Source organism: Peromyscus californicus, unplaced genomic scaffold, assembly GCF_007827085.1.
Source record: "Peromyscus californicus insignis strain IS unplaced genomic scaffold, ASM782708v3 Scaffold_6__1_contigs__length_162567912, whole genome shotgun sequence".
NCBI lineage: Eukaryota > Metazoa > Chordata > Mammalia > Rodentia > Cricetidae > Peromyscus > Peromyscus californicus.
Genome location: NW_026294584.1, coordinates 8582886 through 8607598, shown reverse-complemented (window position 1 = coordinate 8607598; position 24713 = coordinate 8582886). Strand labels below are relative to the sequence as shown.

At 36.0% G+C, this 24713-nt stretch overlaps 1 protein-coding gene across 4 annotated transcripts in view; it reads left to right on the top strand.

The window, feature by feature from the left end:
• Pclo (piccolo presynaptic cytomatrix protein) overlaps positions 1-24713 on the top strand; it is a 345647-nt gene that overhangs the window by 238592 nt on the left and 82342 nt on the right. For all 4 annotated transcript variants that reach the window (XM_052719673.1, XM_052719671.1, XM_052719672.1 and 1 more), the window contains exons 10-13: positions 8915-9040; positions 17622-17730; positions 18246-18313; positions 19188-19402. In XM_052719673.1, the coding sequence (XP_052575633.1) occupies positions 8915-9040; positions 17622-17730; positions 18246-18313; positions 19188-19402 (518 nt within the window). The remainder of the gene's footprint in view (positions 1-8914; positions 9041-17621; positions 17731-18245; positions 18314-19187; positions 19403-24713) is intronic.

The following is a 24713-nucleotide window of genomic DNA, read 5'->3' as shown; positions in this document are numbered from 1 at the left end:
CTGTACACTATAAAGACTATGGTTCTGCCTTGATTCTAAAATATCAAAATCCCGAAGCAGTTCTCTGCTGCCAAGGACTTGATACTTGAAATAAAACATGCAACATTGACTGCATGAATATTAATATTTGTGTTAAAATATTTCTGACTATCTAAATATGTGTTATGAACTATGTCTACATACATTTTTTGCTCTGTATTTCATTTCCTTAAATTTTTTTACTAATCAAATATGAAACCCTCATTTTATTTCATTTTCTAATGAAGATTGTAGTTTCACTATCTCCTTGGCTGTAGATCTCAAAGTCAAAATGCTCATCTAGATCTCAACTTATCATTTCTAAATGACTAAAATCATATATATCCAACCTCCTTATACATACCAGGGGTATGCATGCATATGTTTATACACTTATGTACTATAATTTCCTTACTATAGATGGCCATGGTGTAAAAAGCAACATACAGAAAGACAAGTTTATTTTGGTTTATGGTTCCAGTAGAAGAGTCCATAAGGGCTAGAAAGGCATGGCAATGTCATGTCAGAGCAGGAAGCTGGCTCATCGCATTTTATCTCACAGGAAACCCAGAGAGAGAACTAGAAGTGGAACAAGACTACAAGATCTCTCAAAGCCATCTCTAAGTGATGTACATTCTTCTAAGACTATATCGCAACAGGTCCACAACCTGCCCAAGCAGTGTCTTAAGTGTTCACATACATGAGCATCTTTCATTCAAACCACTTCAGCTCCAGTACACACTCTTTTGTTTTTTTTTAAACCTACTGTATCTAATTAGTGCTGTCCATATGCCCTGGTGTATGCAGTCATCCTCTCGAGCATGGAACCTATCAATGGATATACACCAAAACAAATGGACTTCTCCTCCAACAGCCATCAGTTTCCCATAGCTCCTTGAGTAAAGGTAGGGCTTCAGCAAGCCCCTCGGCCATCCATGCCAGATCTTAGACTGGCTTGATCTTGTTCAGGTCTTGTGCATGCTGCCTCAGCTGCCAGGAGTTCACACGTGCAGAGGCTGGGTGATGTTCAGAATGCAAAGCTTGACTGCACTCTTCCCTAATTCTCTGGGTCTTTGATTCTCCTTTTCCTTCCACGATGATCCCTGAAAGTTGCAGTATACATGTTCTGTTTAGAGGCACACACTCTTTATTCTCAGCTATTTGACCAGTTATGATTCTCTGCATTAATCACTGCCCACTTCAAAAAAAAAAGTTTGGTGACCAAGATTGAGAAGCGTGTACCTTAAAATTTCTTCTCCTCAAGAAATTAGTACTTTACCTTTTAAATTAGCCTCGCATAAACTTTCAGGAGATGGGCAGAGTGCATCCAGATTCTTCTTCACTGCTGATAGGGTCTTGATCTCCACAGCACTCAACAGCTTTCCAACCCAAGTTCCAAATTTTCCCCCAGCACTGTTCACTTACATAAAAGCCACATGGTCAAGTTTATCACAACAGTACCCCACCTCAGCTCCAGGTTCCTGTGTCTATTTCTGTTATTTTGCAGTGATAAAACATCCAAACCACAAGCAGCTTAGGTAAGGACTGTGGTTACTTAGGTGAGGGCTGGTATATTTCCAGTGTGGTTGTACCCAATGTGACAGGGTAGGCATGGCACCTGTCAAAGAAAGCATGGTGACAAGAGCAGAAAGCTGACTGGTCACATTTCCATCACCCACAGAATGTAGAGAAAAAAGCGTGAGGACACTTTTAGTCGGCATTATAAAAATAGTCTGGACACCTGAGCTTTATTTATATACTAATGTGAGTCAGCAACATTAGAACTCTTTCTGAATCAGTCTCTCAACTCATCCCTCCAAAAATGTGGCTCCTGGAAAAATTCATCACTGGGCCTTGATGCATGCACCATTTATACTTATAGATTTTCAAACCAATTACTTAACTAGTAATCTAGATACTATTCATTTAATAAATCTATAACAATTTAATATTTGTATAGAATGCTAAAACTTATTGTTGCAACAATATTCATTTCCATTCTGACAATATTTCACAAAGATATAAACATGTCATAAAAATGTTTGCAACAGTTGAAAAATATAAATTATATTGACAACATCATAATCATTTCCAACTAACCCATTCCAAATTTATTTGTGCGACATAACACATGGGCTGCCTAAGCTGTGAATATTTCTTTTTAGCCTTCACTGAAAGAGTCTGGATCTCAATTGTTTGTTGTTGTTTTCATATCTCAGTAATTTCTCCTCTTAATGTATCTGATGGCAATTTCTCCTTTCACCCTTAACATCTGAGCAGAGGAGGGAGGGTGTGTTACCGTCAGAATGATGAAGTATCCATGTATTCATTATTTGAGACGGTGAGTATTCACTACTCTTATTGTTCCAGAACCCCAACAGCTACAGAAGTCAAAAGATTATTATTCATGGCCCATTTTCTTTTTAATTGTTGTGCTCTAACATTGATTGTTCACTGCCTTCTCAGTACTATAAAATTAATAATCTGCAAGTTTTGATAACAAGGTAATATTAGCACAGAAAAATAAAAATACAACTTTTATTCTCATATTAATTTGTTATTATGGCTTAACAAATTAAGATTTGAAGCAATACGCATTCACTGTGCCAAAGTTGTCAGGGTTTAAATGGGGAGCCTAGTCGTGACCTTGCAAATCTACAATTTGTGCACTAATCAAGCTTTGTTCCCCTCTAAATATGGGAGGCCCCTCCTAAGGCAGCAGGTTGTAAAAGTTAGTTCCTTGAGGTGGTAGGTCTGAGTTCTAGTTCTTCCTGATGGCTGTCATCAGGGACCACTCTTATCATCTAGAACTCTTTCTCAGGCCCATGCCAAGTGTCCCTCCCTCAAGGCTTCCCATACAAGCAGCTTACACCGAAAGTCCAGCAGGACTGTCATTTAGGTTGGCTAAATTGTCATTTCTTTTAATATGCGGTAACCACAGTACTGGCTGCACATCACTTTTGCTAAATCCTATTAATAAGAAAGTCATGAATTCTACCTATGCCAAAAAGGAGATTGTGACTCAATGGTAATTATGATAAAATATGTCTGTCACAACACATAAATTATCCTAAAGCACTTGATGCTCAATTTGGGATTAGAATAGTACTATATTTCTTCCTTATATTTTTTTATAAGTAAAACTGGTGTTTATTATGGAAGCACACTCTAGCTTCAAACTAAAGTAACTAGTTTAGTTTCAGTGACACTGTTAAATTACAAAAGCATCTCACAAGAAAAAAAATGTCTTCCCAAGACTAATGAATGACTTCATCCCACGAGTCCTGATCACTCAATAATAATTAATAATAATAATAATAATAAATAATACTGATATTTGTCCCCAGTAGATTTAGTATAATTCAATATCTACAAAATATGTATCAAGTGACTCTACCTTCTGACAGCACATTCAATTGCTTTGGACTCTTTATTCCTAGTAAGTACAAGAGGACTACTTCAGTTGTTTTTATGAAAGTATTAGTGAACTGTTTCAGATTAGTCTTGATGTTTATAATTTTGCAATTGCTTTAGATAAGATACAACAAAAAACAGAAATGTTATGTCATTTCATAAAGAAAGAATGTGCTCATAAGTATGTCAGTCCTGGAAAAGTTTTTAATGGGAATTATTTCTTCAGAGTAAAATTACTTTAACAGCATATGGATTGCCCAGAGTCGGGGGAAGACGCTACATCTGGCGTGGGATATCTGCAGGGGGGGGGGGGGGGGTGTCTATGTACACTATGCTCTTATGTCTGTTAACTTTATTCCTCTGAGACAAAATTCTATCTTTACAGCTACAGCTCCATCAGGCATTCAGGGCAGAAGTAAATCTAGACACACCAAGCTCTTTGTCCATCTACTATATTTCTCTGGGATGAAATCCTGTCTACATAGCTTCAGTTCCATTCTGACACAGTTTCTCTTTGTCCTCTCTTTTACTGCCCTCTCAAAGTCCTGCTAACGACTAAGCTCTTATGCTTTCAGCCTCATTTTCACCCTCTGTTTCTTTGCCCTCCATCTCTGCTTGCTCTCTACTCCTGGCTCTGACAAACTCTATAAGAGTTCTGCCTTACCATCAACCAAACCTCTGTGTTTTTCTCTTCTCCCTAGTCATGCAGTTCTGTGTGCCTCTATAGAAAATCGCCTGTTCCTTCTGCCTCCTCAGGAATGTTGCTCCACCCTACCTTCCACCTTGATATGTAAAAACCTCTTTTGTTCTCAGTCAATTGCTCTGGAGAGCCACTAAGCCTCAAAGCAAGAGGATAGTCTAAACTTCATTAGCATAAGAAACAAAGCTATGTGTCTCCTGCCAGCTTGTCTCCTAGGCTCAGAAGTAGGGAGTTAGTTACCTAGAAGTTCAGCAGGTCTGAGGAGCCGAACTGTTTGCCAAATGGTCTGGGAATATTTGGACACACAAGAATTTCATAGCAGAAGACAGCTGAAATATTAAAAGCTGGATAACACCAAATATTCATAATAAATGGCTTGCCTTTTGACAGACCCTTGGCCAAAGTATAGCTTTAATACACAGCTGGACTCCTTATAACATATTCTTGTGGCTTGCCATAACAGCATACTCATGATATGTCATTTGAAAACTTGATCAACAAAGCCAAAATACAAATGCCCTCTGCTCTACATTCTGACATGGTTTTTTTTTTTATGTGCCATGTCAATGGTTGTTTCAGATATATAGCAGGAAATTGGATTTATCTCATTCTGTGTGTTATGAATGGGGATATCCTTTTAAACCTTTTGAGTCCCGAGTCCCCTATAACATTTTCATTAACATGATAAATGTATATAATTAGAAAAGACAAATATGAAGTAAAGTTTAAAAATAGAAAACAAATACTGTCTTCATATCTTTGAAAAAGGAAACATCTTTTCATAGATAGAAAAATAAGATACATACATACATACACACATACATATTTAAAATTCTGGTGGAGGGCAGCATTCTAAGCAGTAATGCCTGTATAAGAAAAAGCAAATGGGAATACCTGAGATTAAAACTGGTCTCTTCGGTTTTCAGGTGGACTGGCTTTGTGTGTTTCACATTCTTGCTTTCAGGAAGGTATCATCTGTGGACTGTAATTAAGGAATCACTATGCATTTTAGGAAGGTTTCTCTTATACCAAGCAGAATTATTTTTAATTAAAGAAACATCATGAACTATTCTTTCACTCCTCATATTTCAGTATCCATGTACAAACTGTAACATTTTCTTTTTCATGATGCATTACTATTGATTTTAGTATAATTTAGTTTGCTTTTCTAAGTAATTACATTTATAGTTTAAAACAGAAATTCATAAATGAAAAGTACAAAAACAAATGTTCATTCCCTTAAGAGTACAATTAATATTTAACGTACATAAAAGATGATGTAATTGACCTAATGTAAACAGTATTCGGAGACATTTACTTTGTCCTTCACACTTCATAAGCATTAATATTTGTGTTGATATCTGATTTTTCTTTCTCAAACTAAAGACAAAACTCTGTGTAATACATTTATATTCTTTAAGTTTTTATGGACAAATATAATTTGTTAGAATAATTATTCATAAGTTATAACATTTAAATCATACAAATTCCCCTGATCCTTAGATGCATCATGTAATAATAAAAATGAAGTGAAGCCAGTACTTTAATTTTGCCCAAACTAAATGCTCTAAAATCTCTTAATATTTTCATGTATTATTTTAAATGGCACAAAAGCCCTCTTTGTGGCATTTAAAGAATTTAATGTAACATATTGATAAACATATACAATTAAATCATCTTCAAACCGTGAACTCACATGGGAATATAGTTTTCCCTAAATATGCTCACTTTTATGCATAAGTTATTTTAAAAGTGATTCCATCAACCTAATATCTCAGTATATGTATCAAATATTTATAATATGTATAGAGACAATCAATCCGTTTCTGTTATAATTCTAGGCACATTAATAATAACGCCTTTTCTTACTGCTTTGCTGGCTCTATCATTGAGCTTGTCCTAGTACACTTTAATGTGTTGTGAATTGTAATTGACCCTGTAAGACTTGCTCTACTTAAAATTCTAACTTCTTTCTTTTCTTTTTTTGTTAAAGCTATTATAGTCTTCATATTAATTGTTGTTGTTTCATATGTTTCTTTCTCCTGTCACACTGTGAAATCAAGTCCTGTGTATTTTGTGACCTCCTACTAAGAGAGTGTTAATCAGTGCTTCTACATAACTAAATAGAATGACAAAGGAGATTGTTTAGGGTTTTTCCTTAAAAAAATGTCAAAAGTTATATGTTGTGCCCAGATCGCGACCCTCAGAGAGACCACCAAAGACGAGCATGCTGGAATGCAAAAGCAAGGTTTAATTCTGGATATACAAGCCTAGGCAGGGACTTCATCCAATACATCCAAAGCAGTGGAGGCTGGAGGAAGTGCCCACTTGCCTGCAAGCTCAGTTTTTAAAGGAAAAAAATCACAAGGTTACATCATTTAGGGGTGCTAGTACGGGTACAATTCTGATTGGCTCACTTCTAGGGGCTTTCTAGAAATCATGACTTAATCTTACTTCTAAGGGAGTGGTTGCCCGCCACCATTTCTCATTGGCTGCCCTCAGGTGGGGGCATTACTGTGGTCGGTTACCTTGGAAACCAGGGAGAGGACATTCCATAGTCCTGCAGGCATTACCTCGTGACTACCTTGTGACTCTGTACTTTTACACTTCCTGGTTTCTGGAGTCTGAACTGACTGGTTTCAGTAACTAATAGCCTATTCCTAAAAGGAGAAATCTTAGGCCTTAATTTTTGGGTGAAAGCATTTTGGTCTTATTTCTAAGATGACTCATTTTGGTCTCACATTATATAAACATGGAACCAGTCAAATGGCTCAAATGGTAAATGTATTTGCCACCAAGCCTGATAACATGAATTCAGTCCCAGAACCTATGGTAGAAGGAGAAAACCATCTCCCACAAGTCATCATGAGACCTCCACATGATTATCATGGCTTACACACACACACACACACACACACACACACACATTTGCACACACATGCTTACATACAGAAACACACACCTCTCATATGCATGTCTACACACTAAAAAAATAAATACAAAAAGCTGAAAATTGCTAATATAAATACTACATATTATGGGCCCTTTAATTCCAGTCATTTTAGTTTAAAACTACTGTATTTTTCCATTCAACGACTTACATTGACATCATAGTTTCTATACTTGAAGAGGGATATTTTAGTTTTATGGAAATGTAACACACAATGTCCAAAGATCTAAATTTTATTTTTCAAAAAACATACAAATTCAATTAGCTTTCATGATATACAAGTTAGTGTAAAAACAACCTAGTTTTCCTTCCTAAGACTTTTTACTTTCCTACTTTATGTTATTATACAAACTTTTAATATTTTATGAAACTTTTAGTAATTTCTAAAACATGCTTAGTATATTGGTAAACATGGGCTAGATTAGTTGATTAAAGACTGGCTAATACTATTTTATCTACTATATGATTGACAAGTATCTCTAGTGTTATTGTAGATTCTATCCTGATGACTTCATAAAGTCTAAATTCCAAAGACTCACCAGGTTAGACCCAGATTTACTTGAGTGTTATTTACCAGATTTATTTCAATTATGTTAAATTTGTTGCATAAAATAATTACTAAAAAAGTCATGCTGAGCCATGAACCTTGGAACAGAAAAATCTCTAAATGTGGAACTAGAAAGAGTCAGTATCTTGCTTCACCATGAATCCTTAATGACAGAACATTTAGAAGCAGGTTACTAATTTTGATTATTCTGACTTAAATATGGGATGGAAGGCAGGGGAGAAATGGAGAAAACAAGAAGTGAGAAAAGAGAAAACAAGAGAAAAAGGTGGAGTGACAAAAGAAGACTGGGGTAAACAAGGGAGAGACAGGAAAGGAAGAAAGAGGGGCGGGACATGAAGGAAACAAGGAAGGAAGTGAGGAGGCGGGAGGAAGTTCATCTATTTTATCACATGAACTGGAAGGGTGTGTTATACTAAAATACATCTTTGCTTTAGAAGTGACAGAAAGATCCCATGATTTAGTACAGTTAGTTGTATAACCTTGAACTGTGCAGACACGGGCCAAGTCATTATTTTTGAAGAATAAAGTGAGAAAGGAGCAGGATTTTGAGACTGAAAAGCTTTAAGAATTGTATTTCTAATATCAAATGTAATAAAATTCACATAAATTAATAGGTAATTGTGTCTTCATTAGACATTAAGAGTTCTGCTTTCTTATATTACATTTTACTACAAAGCCTTTAAAATTTGTCACAGAAATATACCTGGTACTACAAGTACTCACTTGTTTTTAGCTTATTTAGAAACAGCACACCAACTTAGGTTGCAAAAGTTCATGTGTATCAGAATTGTTTGTCATAATTATTGATGGGTAATTATAGAACAATCTGGTTATGGAGTAAAGAACCAGGACTAAGTTATTCATAATCTGAAACAACATTCTTGTGCCACAAGCAATACACAGTGGGGATTAAAGTTGGAAGTGAAGAGTACATATATATATATATATATATATATATATATATATATATATATATGTATCTGGTTTAATTTGGGAGCATTTACTATTTGAATGAATATGACCAACTTTGAGAAAGTGTTCAATGATAATCTCATTACTGTAGATTATACTTAAGTCCCAATAACCTTATGTATTATTATCTATTTTTGAATCAGAATAATGTAATTTTGTTATTGAAGTCTAGTTTCAACTCTTAGTGTTGGACTGGGCTTCTGGGTATTTAATCCACTTTTTGTGTAACCTACTTCTGATAAGTGTTTACTTCTCGAATTATTACTAACAGTTTGCTAATTTTTAAATATAGGTAACGGGCTAGGAATTAGAATTGTTGGTGGTAAAGAAATCCCTGGACATAGTGGAGAAATTGGAGCCTATATTGCTAAGATTCTTCCTGGTGGAAGTGCGGAACACACGGGGAAACTTGTAGAAGGTAAGGATTAGAAACTCCATGGTAAAACACAATGAATGTACTCATATTACATATGTTTTATTTGTATGAAAATTAATGTGCAAATTTGTTTACATTTTGTATCACAAAATCTTGTAATTAATGGTGATGAAATTGTGGCATAGCAATGTTATAATGTATTATGATATCACAGGAAATGTATTCACAATAACATAATTTTACTTTCACTCACATTGCTCTTTTGGCAGTTTATTAGCTACTGGTATACTTTACTTAAAAACCCAATTAGTCAACATTTTTACTGATGGGTACTTTTTAAAACCTTTAATAATCTAGTTTAAAATTTTATTATCAAAAAGAAAAATCAGACTGAAAGCAGCTTTGAAAATGTAAACAAATCCAATGGAAGCTAAGGTCAGGTCTCCAGCTACAGATGGCTGACAAGCCAAATCCATCTGCCTCCTCTTCTTGTCAACAGTGTGTTTTGGAACATAGCCAGGATTGCTAACTTAGACAGGAACAGGCATGCTTTCCTGCTGCAATAGCAGGGACAGAGAGTCCATGCTCAGTGACATCCACAATTCGCTTTACTTCAGAAATTTGCCAACATTTATATGTGGTACTGTTCACTTTTAGATACTAGTCACCTCGCTGTGGACATTTTAAAATAACATGTATTTCATCATCTTTACACAGTAAATTTATAGATGGGTTCTCAAAATACATTATGATGATAATTCTATTTTTCTATGAGATAGTGTAACCATTCTGAATACAAATTCTATAGCATATACATGCAATACTCATGAGCTATATATACATTTATGTAGCTATATATACATATAGCTCATGAGATTCAGTGATATTGTTTATAGTGAGCATTTGCTTATCACAAAAATATTTATAACCTCTCTACTTTATTCTAAATAAAGTATTTATTTGGAAAAAGTGTTTTAGTTTCACTTCTTGATTTAAATGGTGCCAGCTATTGCTTGCTGTCTTTAACTACTTTAAAATTGATTCACTGTCATTTTCAGTGAAATGTGTTGGAACCTACACACACGGGCCTTGCCTATTTTGATAAATTATTATTATAGAATTTACACACACTCTACACAAGATTTATTCATCAAGTTTGTGCTTGGGCCGTTGGTACAGCTCATTGAAGCAGCCTGAGTACAGCTCTTCCAGCTTCACATTCAGATCCACAACATGACTTTCAGTTGGTCGTGGCAGTTTAATGTGGAAAGAGCCAAATGCTATAAATTCACTCTCTCTTTTGGTTGATTATTTCTTTTTTATTATTATTATTTCTTTTGGAATGCCTTTATTTTATTCTCTCTCTCTCTCTCTCTCTCTCTCTCTCTCTCTCTCTCTCTCTCTCTCTCTCTCTCTCTCTGTGTGTGTGTGTGTGTGTGCATTTCAGTATTTTGTTCGTCAATAGTCAATACCTATATGTCTAATTCATACATGGTATCTTGCACTTCAGCATTAACTTCTCAGAGAATACACTATACACCAGGTCTCAAAGACTTTCGGAGCAGTTGTGGTGCATCTTTGATTTTTATTCTTTGTATGAAGTATTACTCAAATGCCAAACATATAGCACTAGAGGTTCTGTTATCATTTAATGTTAAAAAATTATTACATCTTTGAAACCTATTTATTCAAGGCAATGAGGGTAATTTTCACAGTGTTTTAGATTGCTTTTCTAAGGAAAGAGTTTATGTGTGAATAAATGGGTCAATAGGTAGTAGATGACTTATTTCATTTACATATATTTGTTCAGATAATTGAATTTCTTTGCTTAATGTGTTCAATATAAACTTAAGGATTGCTCATCTCTTCTAGATTTTGGCTCTCTGTATTTCTACATATCAAAGTATGTACTGTAAGCCTTTATAGAATTGATATTGTCTTTCAGGTGTGATATGAGTGGCAACTTGTTCACAATATACATTTTAGGTCTGATGCTGTCCAGTGTTTGTCCACCTCTCCTGTGAAAGGCTTCTCAGGAACATCTGGGTACTATCATTTGGGATCTTTATATCTAGATCAATGATAATAAATCTTTTCATGTCACAATATCAATATCACCTTTATACAAATTTTATCCAGCTATTTTACTTGAGGAAGCTTAGTCAATAGCATCCCAACTTTAGAACGATAAATAATTCATAGCTTGTCTCTATAGTTCCTGTTTAAATTCCAAAATTTTCCATTTCCAGAATTCCCTCCATTTTGCTTTCATTGTAGTTTATATTTCCATTTTCCGGTCTTGAGCAGTTTGTCTTGTCTTTTTTTTTTTTTTTTTTTTTAATTTGGTTTGGTTTTGTCTCTTTCAGCTGTTTGTTTATATTATCTTGGCTCTCTTTAGGGGATTTGTTCATTTCGTCTTTAAGAATTTCTATCATCTTCATATAGTTGGTTTTGAGGTCTTTTTCTTGGCTTCAGCTATCTTGGAATATTCAGGGCCTGGTGTGGTAGGATAGCTGAACTGTGGTGGAGACATAATACCCTGGCTGTTACTGATTGTGTTCTTACACTGGTGTCTAGGCATCTGGGTTTGGGATGAGCAAAGGTCTAGGTGCTGATTTCTGATTTTTGTCTTTGTTGGGTGGGTGTTTTGTTCCTTAGTTTCTGTTTCCTCTCTGAGTTTTCAGAGTGTGATGGCTGTGTGCTGCCTGTTAAACTGGACTGCTCTGCTGGTGTGTTCACATGGAATGCCTGCTGGTATTAGAGGCTGTTTTTCTGCCAGACATGCCTGCTTGAGTTGGGGGCTAGACTACAGTGCTGAAGAGGAGGTTAGGAGGGGAAGATCTGTGGGATCCTCAGGAGATTTGGGCATGTGAAGGAAGATACAGCTGGAGATCTGTTGCAGAGATAGGGATGAGACTGAGAGACTGGCTCTGGAGTAACAGAGCCATCCTTTCAGTTTTGATTGAGTGACTTTATAAGCATATACCAAGCAAAAAGTAAAAGAATAAATGACAAGTAGCAGACAGATAGAAGAACATCATCAAATTGGGCATTCAAAACAGCCAGTAGAGAAAATTAGTGAAAGAAAATTGAGAGAATAAAAAAGGGTAAAATCATCAAATCTGGAGGCTTACAAACACCCAACAGAAACATTGTGAGGGAGCCACTTGAATTCAGCAAGCTGGAGAGTCCCGTGAGATCTCATGTAGAGTACCAGGCAGAGCAGAATGTTCCCTCCAAGTAAAATAACAAATAGCTGCAGATAAAGATTAAAACATCAAATGAGACGCTCATATCCAGCAGAAACCATCTAGGGAAGCTGAGCTGAGTTCCCATTTGAGCTTTCTGTGCCTGGATGAGAATCCATAGCTGGACTTCCAGTTTCCCTTTCCTACAGCAGGCACTTTTGTATCACATGACAAACAGCAGGAACATCTGCTGGAAATGCCTTAGCTTCTTGCTGTTTCAAGAACACAAGGATTTTGCTCTTGAGTGTTTCTGTCCCAGTTGGGGTGGGGGAGCAACCCCTCCTCAGCTGAAGGGCATCAAAAGACACTTTTACAAAACATGTTGGAGTCTGAAAGCGGGGGTAAGGCTCAGCCCTGCTTCAAGAGCCAGCTTCTCAGTGAGCTCAAATAGCACATGGCAGGCAGTTTATCAATATAATATACATAATGAACAATACTAAACAGCCAAATATGTTTTAATTTCTTCTCAAAAACTATCTGTACTATATTACTTTCTTAGGCTGATACACATGTACATAAACTTAATTATCAATTAAGCAAATTAGCACATACTTCACATTATATATAATTTATTTATTGGTGAAGAAATTTAAGATTTACTCAGCAAATTTCAAGGACATAGTAGAGTAATACCAACTACGCTCATTGTGAATGCTAGTTGCCCAAAATCATTTTTCCTGTAACTGAAATATTCAATACATTGACCATCATCTCCCATTTCCCTCAGTCTCAGTCTCCTACCAATTCCCATTCTCTTTCTGCTTTTAAGAATAATAAGAATATTAGAATCTTCCACTTCCCTGCCCTTCTCCCATTCCACCCCCACCTACCTCCATCCTACCCTCATCACCTCCTCAATGAGGGTAAGGCCTCCCTTGGGTAGTGAACACAGGCTGGCATACCAAGTTGGGGCCCAACCTAGCCCCTTCTCCTTGTATCAAGGCTGAGTAAGGCGTCGCAACCATAATTGGTGTTTTTTGTCATATATTCAGTTAAAAAAAAATCCAGTTAGGGATTGTACATTCTAGAACATTGAGAATAATCCACAGTACTGAGAATGCCCTGTCAAAGCCAAAGCACTTCTTCCAGGATAGGTGACTGCCTTACTGTGCTCTTGTGTTGACAAGATTTCTGGATACAATGGAAGCCATAGAACTTAAGGACATCTTGTAGCAATTTTTCTTTGAGGTAGTGCCATCTTCCACGGACCACACAAGCAAACAGAATGATAGTTCCTAATGCTTTTGAAAAGCTCAACCACAATATCTTTGCTAAAACTGATTCCCTACTTTAAGTTCATGAATCTTTCCTGTGTGGTTTACTTTCCATCAGATAATAGGATTGCATCCTATCAGCATTGTATAGTAACAGCATGCTTAGACAGGGTGATACTTGCTTCTCTCTAGCAGAGGGACAGAGAAGAGATGAGCAGCTCCATCAGCCTTGCTCCTTTCATTGCTGACCCTAAAATCATATAGCACATATCAGGTTCCTGTTTATTCACTAATATCTTCAGTTTCTAAATGTCTGCAACTTCAATTAATATTGTATAAGTAATACTCTCTAAGTTATCTTGCTTTATTATAATTAAAATGACATCGTAAATAATTTGTGTATTTTGTGCCAAGTTTATAGATTTGAACATCTGTTGTATTCAGTAGAGCTAAATGTAGTATTAGTAAGCATAAACTGAAAGTATTTTCCTATTTACTAATACTAGCATTGACCTAGAAGATTGTTGAAGATTATATTTGTATACAGCCAGTAACTGTATCATTTTATACAAATAATTTAAGCTCTTCTGTGTCTTTTTTTATAACAGATTAAACTAGAACATCTGAAGGGATTTACTCATTTTCTAACACTAGTCTAAAACCCTATACCGGTTTCTAATTGATAATATATTCCATTTACCTAATACTTCAATAAGATTTTAAAATTAATTTTAAGGAACCATACTACTGGATTTCATTACAGCACTTGCACACACATGTGTCATTATGCTCTGTTCTAATCCACCCCTCTACCACAATTCCCTCCCCAGTGCCCTATGTGTCTTTCTTACTGGTCCCTTCCTTCCCCAAACTGCCTTTCCTTCTGTTTCATGTCACATTACCCTGTCCTTTCCATTATTCCTTTCTTAAGATGTCTCACTCCCCTGATGGCCCCGGTGATTTACTGATTTTATAAGTTTGAACAGTAAATTATCACTGTTACGCATCTGGAAAAAATTAAGACTTTGTCTTGGTTTTTATGCCGGTAGCGGGTGTACTAGGCACTATCTGTGGATATCATTGTAGTGTCATCTGTGAAGTTTCTATTTGACAGATCACTTAAAATATATCTTGATATAACTTAAATACATGAAAATATTAATGTTTGCTTTTAATTCTAAGTAGTTAGCATGATTTGCAGACATAGTATTTTCTTGGAAATTTTCTATAATCTAGTAAAAGATGTACTTTAAGATTGAAAATATATCTGAATCATTAAATGCTAAAATAATACTCTATGGAATACCTACAAATTAAGTTTTTCCAAAAGGTTTTGTGCATATTAGTTAGTTAACATAAATTGGCTTGTAGAGTTTCACAGTTGACAAATGTATCATGTATCTTTGAGTGTGGTAGTACAGTACTTTCTGCTTCAATTTTTTCTAAGTTGGATATCTGTGTTTGGGAGTTTTTGGACTTCCAAATGTATTTAAAATTCTATCTCTTCTGTGAACAGTGCTTTTGATATTTAATAGAGGTTGCTTTGAGTCTGCAGGAGAGTTTGGAAACATCAACATTTTTTAACATCATTGATCCTTGAAGATTGTGGCCATATAATTATATTTCCAATTGTTTGTGTCCTCATCAATGGCTTTCATAACTGCTTTATACTTTTTATTCTAAAGATCTTTCACATAATTGAATAAATTTATTTCTGGCTGCTTTATTCTTTAAATTTTGTAACATTATGAAAGAGTTTGCTTTCCTGATTTCTATTTCAGTTAATACACTGTCATTATAGCAATGCTACTGAGTGTTGTATGTTGACCCTGTATCTTGCAACTTTACTAAATTTATCGGTCTTAAATCACTATTTGGTAATATATTTGTGCTTCTGTAGTTGTAAGATTATGTGTGCAAGCAGTGAGAGTTTGACTGCTACCCCCAAGTCCCAGTGCCTTGCCTGTCTTTCTCTTGCATGACTGCCTGAACTAGCATTTAAAACCCTATGCCGAGTAAACATGCATCCTTGTTCTATTCCATATCCTAAAGAGAATTGTTCAGTCTTTCCCAGTCATTATAATACTAACCATTGGCTTATTGTAAATATATTAAATTGTGATGACATATATTTCTTCTATACCAAGGTTATTCTTAATTTTATGAAGTCTATTAAAATAGTATAAAATGTTCTTTATGTATCCACTGGGATGATTCTATGGTTATTATCCTTCATTTTGTTTGTGTGATGAATCAAATACATTGGTTTGAAATCACATGATATTTAACTCATAGTTCTAAATATATTTTATAAAATGAATACAAGTTGTATTCCATTCTTTTTCAGGAAGTGAGGGACATTGGAATGGGAAGTATGAAATAACTATGCTGAAAGTTTTCATTGTATAACAGCATGGATACCATACCAAGACAAAGAACGTGGCAGAATATTTTTAACTTTTGCCACAGCACTGACTAACATGAAAAAAGATGAGTGAAAAAGAAGTGTAGATGTCTGTCCTGGGACAAAGCAGAGCTCAGAGTTAGAAGCACCACATACATATAGTGGCAAGAATATGGGCAGCCATGTTACTGACAATAGAAAATGTGTTTTCCTTTGTTATAACGAGAGACATTCTTTATTTCACTAGATAATTAAGTTTTGTCAGTGTTCCCTTTGTTCCAAAATGTGAAAACCTGAACAGGTCAACATGATAGAAAAAACAGACCTCTGACTATTTCCATGGAATATGATTCTGTAGAAATGTAAGGGGTAATATATTTGAATTATTATGGCACTAATTTTTCAATTCAGAATAAATGTAGGTTTTTCTCCTAGCTCTAAAGATGTTTTGCTTTCTGCTTTCCCTGTGCTGAGTTATTCTTAGAGTCAACGTCTTTTATATAATGTTCTTATTTTCTGTGTACAACAGCTGGGATTGTTGAAATAAACCTAAGACCCATCTGAAGATAAAGTTTTCTTAGAGTAAGTTATAGAAAAGTCTTTCTCTGTGTTATTGTGAGCCTTTTGATGGACTTTTTCTGTTACTCCACTCTAGTATAAAGGCATTTCCTTCATTTAATTGCAACTGGTATCATGCCTCCCAATGTATATTATGCCATTAAAATTAAAGACACAACCATACAATATTTACAATTTCCCATTGAGCCAGTGCTGAAGTAAGCAATAGGGAATTACAGAGTATGAAGTATATTAAAGATGTAATTTATCAGTAATTACTATTTTTCATTTACTATATAATGGCATACAGACATTTTCTCTAGGGTTAAGCTGATAACATTCAGAAATATTTGGGTACCTTATTGGATAATTTTCAGCTATGTATATCCATCTCATATAGCTATATTTTATGGCCATATGAATCATGTCAAATATGCGCTCTTCAGTTATTTTGACAACTCACAAAATGAACCAAAAACACTGGATATAAAATGTTTAAATATTAAGTATATTACTATTTCCTTTTTGTATAAAATTGTCTTTTCAGAAAGATTGCATAAATGAAATGCCTTGCTCAGGCAAGAAGAGTACATAATTTATTAGATTCAGTGAAAAATGAAAAAGGCGATTTTCAAGATGACAGCAGAGCATGGGGCCTTTCTGAATACAGAGCCTGTACTATTGCACAGGGCACAGCCCCACAAAGCTGACCTTCCTACAGCATTCTTGCTGTTCTCTTCAGAAACATCTGCCACGCAGTGAAGTGGAAGACATAAAGCACAGTCTGACTTATCTGGGCAAAAATCAAGAGCAGAGCGTCATCAGGAAATCCTAGGACTTTTTACCACTCCATTCCATAAAGGAATAGGGAAGTCAATATCTAAAGCTAATGGTTGCAATTACTTGTTTGTTTATTCAATATGGTTTTCTTTATAGAAGTGTGAACAGAATGCATGTGTTTGGTAAGAACTGATCGGTTTTTTTAAAACAAAGTTTGCATGTTGTCTTAAACATATATTATACATTCAGGTAAGTTCATATCCGAATACATGATGTTCTGGAGAACATTGAGTCGATGTTCTCTGAAATGGTGTGCTGATTTGCTTTTAAAAGCGCAGGAAGTCTTTTGTGCCCTGTGAACTAAGACTAAAGATAGATAGCACACATGTTTGATTTTATACTCAAATTTGTCTTTTCAGGGATGCAAGTGTTGGAATGGAATGGGATCCCTTTAACTTCTAAAACATATGAAGAAGTACAGAGCATCATTAACCAGCAAAGTGGGGAAGCAGAAATATGTGTAAGACTGTGAGTTTTTCCCCATCTTTCTGTTTCCATTTTTTGGCTCTTCATGACTCTTTTGATTTAAAATTGTTAAGGTGGAACCTTTGCCAGTCAGAAAGAGTTTCAGCATAAGAAAACAAAGTGAATACAAGGTTGCTGGCCTTCTTGTGCTCTGCATCAAAGGCAAGGGTGTAGCCGAGACTCCAGCGACTGTTTCTTTTGTGTCACAGCCTCCCTTCATGCTTTTTAAGTACGCTCCATTTGAAAGAAGGCCAGAACCCAATGTGCGTCATATTTTGAAGTGACTTGCATTTAATCCATAAAGATTTCACCTTAAATGATCATTTTTATCAGCTTTGACTTTTAACAACATGGCTAATATGTACTGGGTTAGCAGGGTGAGCATGCCTGGGAGCTGCTTTACATCATAAACCACTTCTCATTGACCTCCTGAAAAGAAAATCAAGGCAGATGGGAAAAGGTACCTTTGGTTTCAGGCTTCCTCAATGTCTTTCTTAATAATCTGTCTTAATTTTTAGGGACCTCAATATGTTGTCAGATTCTGAAAATCCCCAGCACCTGGAACTTCATGAGCCACCGAAAGCTGGTAGGTGACAGCAGTCTGACTTCACCCATGGGTGAAGAGGAAAACACAGGGCTAGCCTGTTTGACATAGTACAGAGAGAATTATAGATTTCTATATAGATGTGTGTGATTCTGAATGATATGAAAAGTGTTTTAGTTACATTATTAACATCTTGGGAAACATATTGCATCTTTAACTGTTTGAATAGGCAAGAAAACGGTATTAAATATGTACTATATGAGTTCATGTTTTAAATTTGTTAAATGTGAATTCAGCCTGTAAAGGCAATCCATGGAGCCATTTCTTTTTAATAATAATAATGTAGTTTTCAGTTACTACTTTTTTTTTTTGCAGCACAACTTGGCCTTTGTTATTGTCATTACAGTGATATTAGGAAGTCTAGGTTACTGAAATAAACAGGCCAGGTCCAACAGAGAATGGAGTGTGTGTGTGTGTGTGTGTGTGTGTGTGTGTGTGTGTGTGTGTGTGTTTGTGTGTGTATACACACACATTCTGTGAAATTTCTTCCATAAAGAACAAAATATGGAACATTTAGAAGAGAGAAAACATGTATCCAAACAAATTCTTGGGGGATAAAATAGGGTGTTTTGTCATTCCCAGAGTTCACTCAATAAAATATTCAAAGTATTTTTTCTGAAAACGTAATAGAACTTCAGATTCTCATTGTAATTCATCATTATAACACTCCTATCTGGGCCTTCTAGAGTTCCCTAAAAATAGATACATAAATTTTTCCATAGAGAACATTTGATTTTAAAATTTTAACTTAATCTTTAAATAATGTGGTGTCATTACCTAGAACTCCAGCAAGTGTCACTGTTACAATATGGCCGACATATGGACCCAAGATGTAAAGCCTTTTGTTTTGTTCTAGTGGATAAGGCAAAATCCCCAGGGGTTGATCCCAAGCAGTTGGCGGCCGAGCTGCAGAAGGTCTCACTCCAGCAGTCACCACTGGTCATGTCGTCAGTCGTGGAGAAAGGATCTCATGCTCACTCAGGTCCCACATCAGCAGGATCCAGTTCTGTTCCCAGCCCTGGGCAGCCAGGATCACCCTCTGTGAGCAAAAAGAAGCATGGCAGCAGCAAGGTGAGACGTGCCCCGTGTCACGGCAAGTGGCCACTTCCGGCTTTTTAATCTTGTGATGGGTCATATCCTAAGGATCTACTGAAACAGATATTTCCCTATTCTGACTGGGCCAGATAGAAAATCACATCTTAAGACACTTCTGTTTTTAGAAAGACAACTTTGAACAATGTGGTACTTCATGATTTTGATGTGCAGCAGGTGGTTATTGTTCCACAAATCTTGTTTCCTTCCATATAGAACATTAGCTTTATGACCTTTTGAAAACAAAAGATACATATTCTGCTAGATTTTTCTCAGTAAAAAGTACAAAGAGATTGAAATAACTTAGGTCATAAAGGAAGAAAAACAGCAGCAGCACAGGACCACCCTTCTGAATGTCATTCCGTTCTAACTCATGGGTTGCTCTGCATGTGCATGTCTTTACAGGAAACACTTCCAGTTCTCGTTCCTGAAAGTTGCTGGGGACCATGCACTAGTGCTTCAACCTAGAAAAGCAGGCGACAATGCAGTGTCACTTTTCTGACATGTCACTCTCCTATTTAAGAGGCATTCCTGGTACCTGAATGTCCACTGTGCCATCTCTCCTAGGGTCCTATGCTACTCATTCTAAAAGAACCTAGAAAGGACATTGGTTTCCTTTCTTAGAAATTATGGATGGCATGATGCTGTTGTGTCTGTCCTGATGTCCTTGTAATCAGCGTTGCATTTATGAACCTTCCACTCCAGCTTATGTTCCACAGCCACTGTCCATGACCATCCAGCTTCAGGCGTCATGCTCTATCAGAGTACAAAGATGGAAAAATCCCCTCCCTCTCATTGCAAGGAGACCAGTAGTTCTAAATCGTGTTCCCAGTTCACCAAATTTGGCACAGCACCATATGGGAATGTGTTAAAATTGCATTTTTTACACAGACTTGACTATTTCAAAAACTGTGCGAATTGAGCTCAGGAACCTAGGTTTTGTAATGTCTCCAGCTGTGCATGGTGCTCCTTAAAGTTTGAGAACCGCTGGTGTAATTACAGATGAAAAGATGCTCAGCCAACTTTAGTGCGTATAAGTAGAGTGAGGACACCTAGGAGAGTGGTGCTTATGAACCAATTTAGGTAAAAGGAAGAAAGGAGTCAGCATTCCCAGAGAGAACAGAGTGAAAAGAGTTTCAGACAGAAAATTACATGTCTGGAGGATAGCTGTTCACAGGTACTTTAGGGGTGAATATCATATAGAAGCAGATGGTTGCATATTGAAAGTCATGAAGGGTTGTGCTGAGCCTTTCCTCTACAGTCTGTAGGAAATGCAGAGCTGGTGATGGGCATAAGGTAAGATACTAACAAGACACGTCCCCTATGAAGTCTTCGTGTGTTAGTCTTTCTGACATTAGAAATCTTTCTTTCTGTGTTCTTTTCCCTCCTTCCATCCTTTCTTGCTTCCTTCTTCTCCCCTCTCTTCCTCCCTCTCCTCCTCCTTTACTCCCAGCCTCCCAGCCTGCCTGCTTGCCTGCTATCCTCCCTTCTTACTTCCAAAGCTTCTTTCTGTGTCTCTTAAGACATTTATAAATTTATAAATAAAAACATTGACTGCGGTGGTCAGGCTCTTCCTTTATTTCCTATGTTGGCTGCAGGCACCATAAAACATAACTATTTTTGTTTTAGTTAAGTGACTTGCACAGAACAGTAACAAACAATCAAAGTGTTAGTGATCACCTGGGAACCTGTTCTTGTTATGGGTATGAATTTACAAGTTCACCTTACTATAATATGTTAGCTTTGGGGACCATGGTTTAGAAGTTGGAAACTCTTGATGCAGGACAACATTAGGAAAGTGGTATTGGCAGCTGGTATGACATGTAACCATTCTTTAATTTGCAAATAATTTGGGTCTGTGTAGCTTTGTGATGTTTGGCTGAAATATATAGTTCTAGTGTTCCATTGTCCAAAGAATAACTGCTAATCACATGGAGCTGGTCTCAGTTGACATCTGTGTGAATTGCAGGCCAAATTCCAGTGACTTTGTGTGAAAAAAAGACTGAAATATCTCAAAACAATGTTTATTTTGCTAAAATGGTGAAGTGATGATATTTAGGATGAATATAAATATTATTATAATATTTCTTGTTTGATTTTAGTGTGATTATTAGGAATTTTTAATTACTTCTGTGACTCATAAATCTACTCCATTGGTTAGTTCTAGTACAGAGATTGCTTAACTCTTAGCAGTGACATTAATCAAATCTGCTTATTTTGGACATATATGTAGTGTGTGTGTGTGTGTGTGTGTGTGTGTGTGTGTTTAAGTGAAAATGTGAAGGTTTACCTTAGAGACAGGATCTATTACCTATTAGTCTTTTGTTTCTTTCTTTGACTTATTTTTAGCAGGTACCATTTGCTAAATAATATATTTGTAAATAGCTGACATTTTGAATTATCATTTGTTTCCTGTCTCCTACATGCTAAAAGCATAGAGTTTTCTGAAGCTTTCATACCCTAATGCCAGGCAACAGCAAAGCTAGACATGCCATATGTTCTTAAGATAATATACAGAATTAGGGTTTTAAATATTTTTATTTCTGTAGACATAAAACTAACTAAATTAAATATAAAATCCAATTGAATTGCATAAGATAATATACTAAATCTAAATTAAATTATAATTAATATCAGTATATGTTTAGATGTTTACATCTATTAAACATTTTTATTAGATGACTTAGATTAAAATATTTACATGCATTTGTGGGGTATTTTGTGAGTTGTTTCCTTATTTTCTTACAATATATTTTGATTGTCTTATTTATTTTTTTATTTTGTGCAGGTAGCAGTAGGCATATGCATACCATAGCGCATGTGTGGAAGTCAGAGTTTTTTATTCAGACATGGAGTCCCTGCTTGTCAGGCTGGGCTGCAAGCCCTTTTACACACGGAGCCATCATACTGGCACTTTTGCAATCTTTTTCTTCTAGTATATCCTGGGATGATCTTCTCAGAGTAATGAGCATATTCATCACATGTGATTATTACTGTTTATTCATATTGGACATATTCAACATCCATTCTTCTAAATGTTTTAGGTAAATACTCCACTATTGCTAATCAGTAGAACTCTGGATCTGATTCTCATCTCACTCCCTCCTTCTCTTCCCTCTACCTTCTCTCTGATAAATCACCACTCCAGTCTCTAATTCAGGAAAAATTGAGTTTAGATTCCACATGTGAGTAAGTCATGTAGTACTTGTCTTTCTGCACTTGGCTTATTTTTTTTTTACTTAATAGATCCTACAAACAATAGGATTTTACATTTTTTGATATCTCAATAGTATGCCATCAGGTATATGTCACATTTTCTTTTTTAATTATATTTTTATTTATTAATTAAATTTTTTCATTTATTTTACATCTGATCTCAGTTCCCCTTATTCCTCTCTTCACACACATACCCCCAACACCTCCCCTCTACCCCCCCCCACACACACACACTTTTTCCTCTGTCTCCATTCAGAAAGGGTAAAGCCTCCAGTGGGTGTCAACAAGCATCAAGCTGATGCAGGACAGTCTCCTCCCCCAGGAGAAACCTGGTGCCAGGGAAACTCCCAGGAATCCACAAGGATGACCCAGCCTAGACTCCTAACAATAGTGGAGAAGATGCCTTAACTGGTCATCTCCTGTAATCAGATTGGTGACTACCCTGATTGTCATCAGAGAGCTTTTACCCAGTCACTAATGGAAGTAGATGCAGAGATCCACAGCCAAGCAGTGGGCCAGGGCCGGGAGTCCTCCTCAAGAAATGGGGGAGGGATTGTATGACAGCTAGGGAGTCACATTTTCTTTATCCTTATTCATCGGTTGATGAACTGATGCTTCTGTTACTTGGCCAGTGTTAATACTGCTGAAATAGATGTGGGCAGGCAAAGGCCTCTTCAAATACAGGTTCCATTTCCTTAGATGTGTGGCCAGGAATTGATTTCTGGAGCCTATTCTTGTTTTAGGATATATCGTGCTGTTTTTTAAATGACTGTGCTAATTTACACTCCCACCAACCATGCTCAATGGCTCTTTTTCACCTCGGCCTTCCCAGTACTTTTCATCATAGTCTTTTTAATATAACCATTCCTTTGAGAGTGTATGTAGGGTTGATCTCCATGGTTGGTCTGATTTGCACTTCCTGGACAGGGGGATGGGATATGCTGGGAATTTTGTTTGTTTGTTTGTTTTTTGTTTTTTGTTTTTTTGTTTTTCGAGACAGGGTTTCTCTGTGTAGCTTTGCGCCTTTCCTGGAACTCGCTTTGGAGACCAGGCTGGCCTTGAACTCACAGAGATCCGCCTGGCTCTGCCTCCCGAGTGCTGGGATTAAAGGCATGCGCCACTACCGCCCGGCCCGGGAATTTTTTTTTTTAATAGACCTGACCAGTTGATATAACTTCTTTTTTGACAGATACCTATTTAGGACTATGGTCCATTTTTTATGATTATTTGTTTTGTAGTATTAAATTTTTGAAGTTCCTTATATATTGAGGAAATTAATTGTTTGTTGGATATATTTTACTGATGTTCTCTGTTCAGAGGAGTGTGTTTGTTTCTTTTCTTAGCGAGGCAGAAGATGTAAGTCCTATTTAATTGCATTTGCCAATTGTAGCTTTCACTGTCTGTTAACTTGGGGTCACAGAAAAAAGTCTTTCCCCAGGCCACTGTTGAGCATTCCTCCCACATTTAAGTGATTATGTGTAAATAATTGCTGGAACATTAACAATATTTTGGATGGTTGCTTTTGAATAATGTATATCATCTATGAATTCTACTTATTTTAATAAAACTTAAAATTATATAATGATACACAGAATTGTTTTATATATTTTAAAACCATTTAATAGTTATTCTTGAAAGGATATACTTTATTAGAACATTAGTTAGTAATTTTTACATGATGCTTATATAAAATACAACAGAATTTCAATCTCCTTGATTTAACAATAAAAACCCACAAGCAAATATATAAACTATTTTAATTTATTATTTTGCTTTATCTACTTAAGTGTACAGTTTTGTCTTGAAAGGTTTTAGCACTGGAATTCTAACCTGTCTTTGTTTTTATCTTTAAAATATGGTCTTCTAAATCTTGGTGTAAATAACTTAACTGAAGTACATGTTAGTTTTATATGTTCTTATGCAATAGGAATTTGCTGTCATGATACCCTCAACACTCTAGTAGGATTTGGTAAAAAGAAGTCTCACACATTTGAAATTTAGTTAGTTATTTGAAGAACATGTATTTGGACCTATTGTGGGGGGAAGTAAAAAAATAAGTAAATGAACTTGTGAA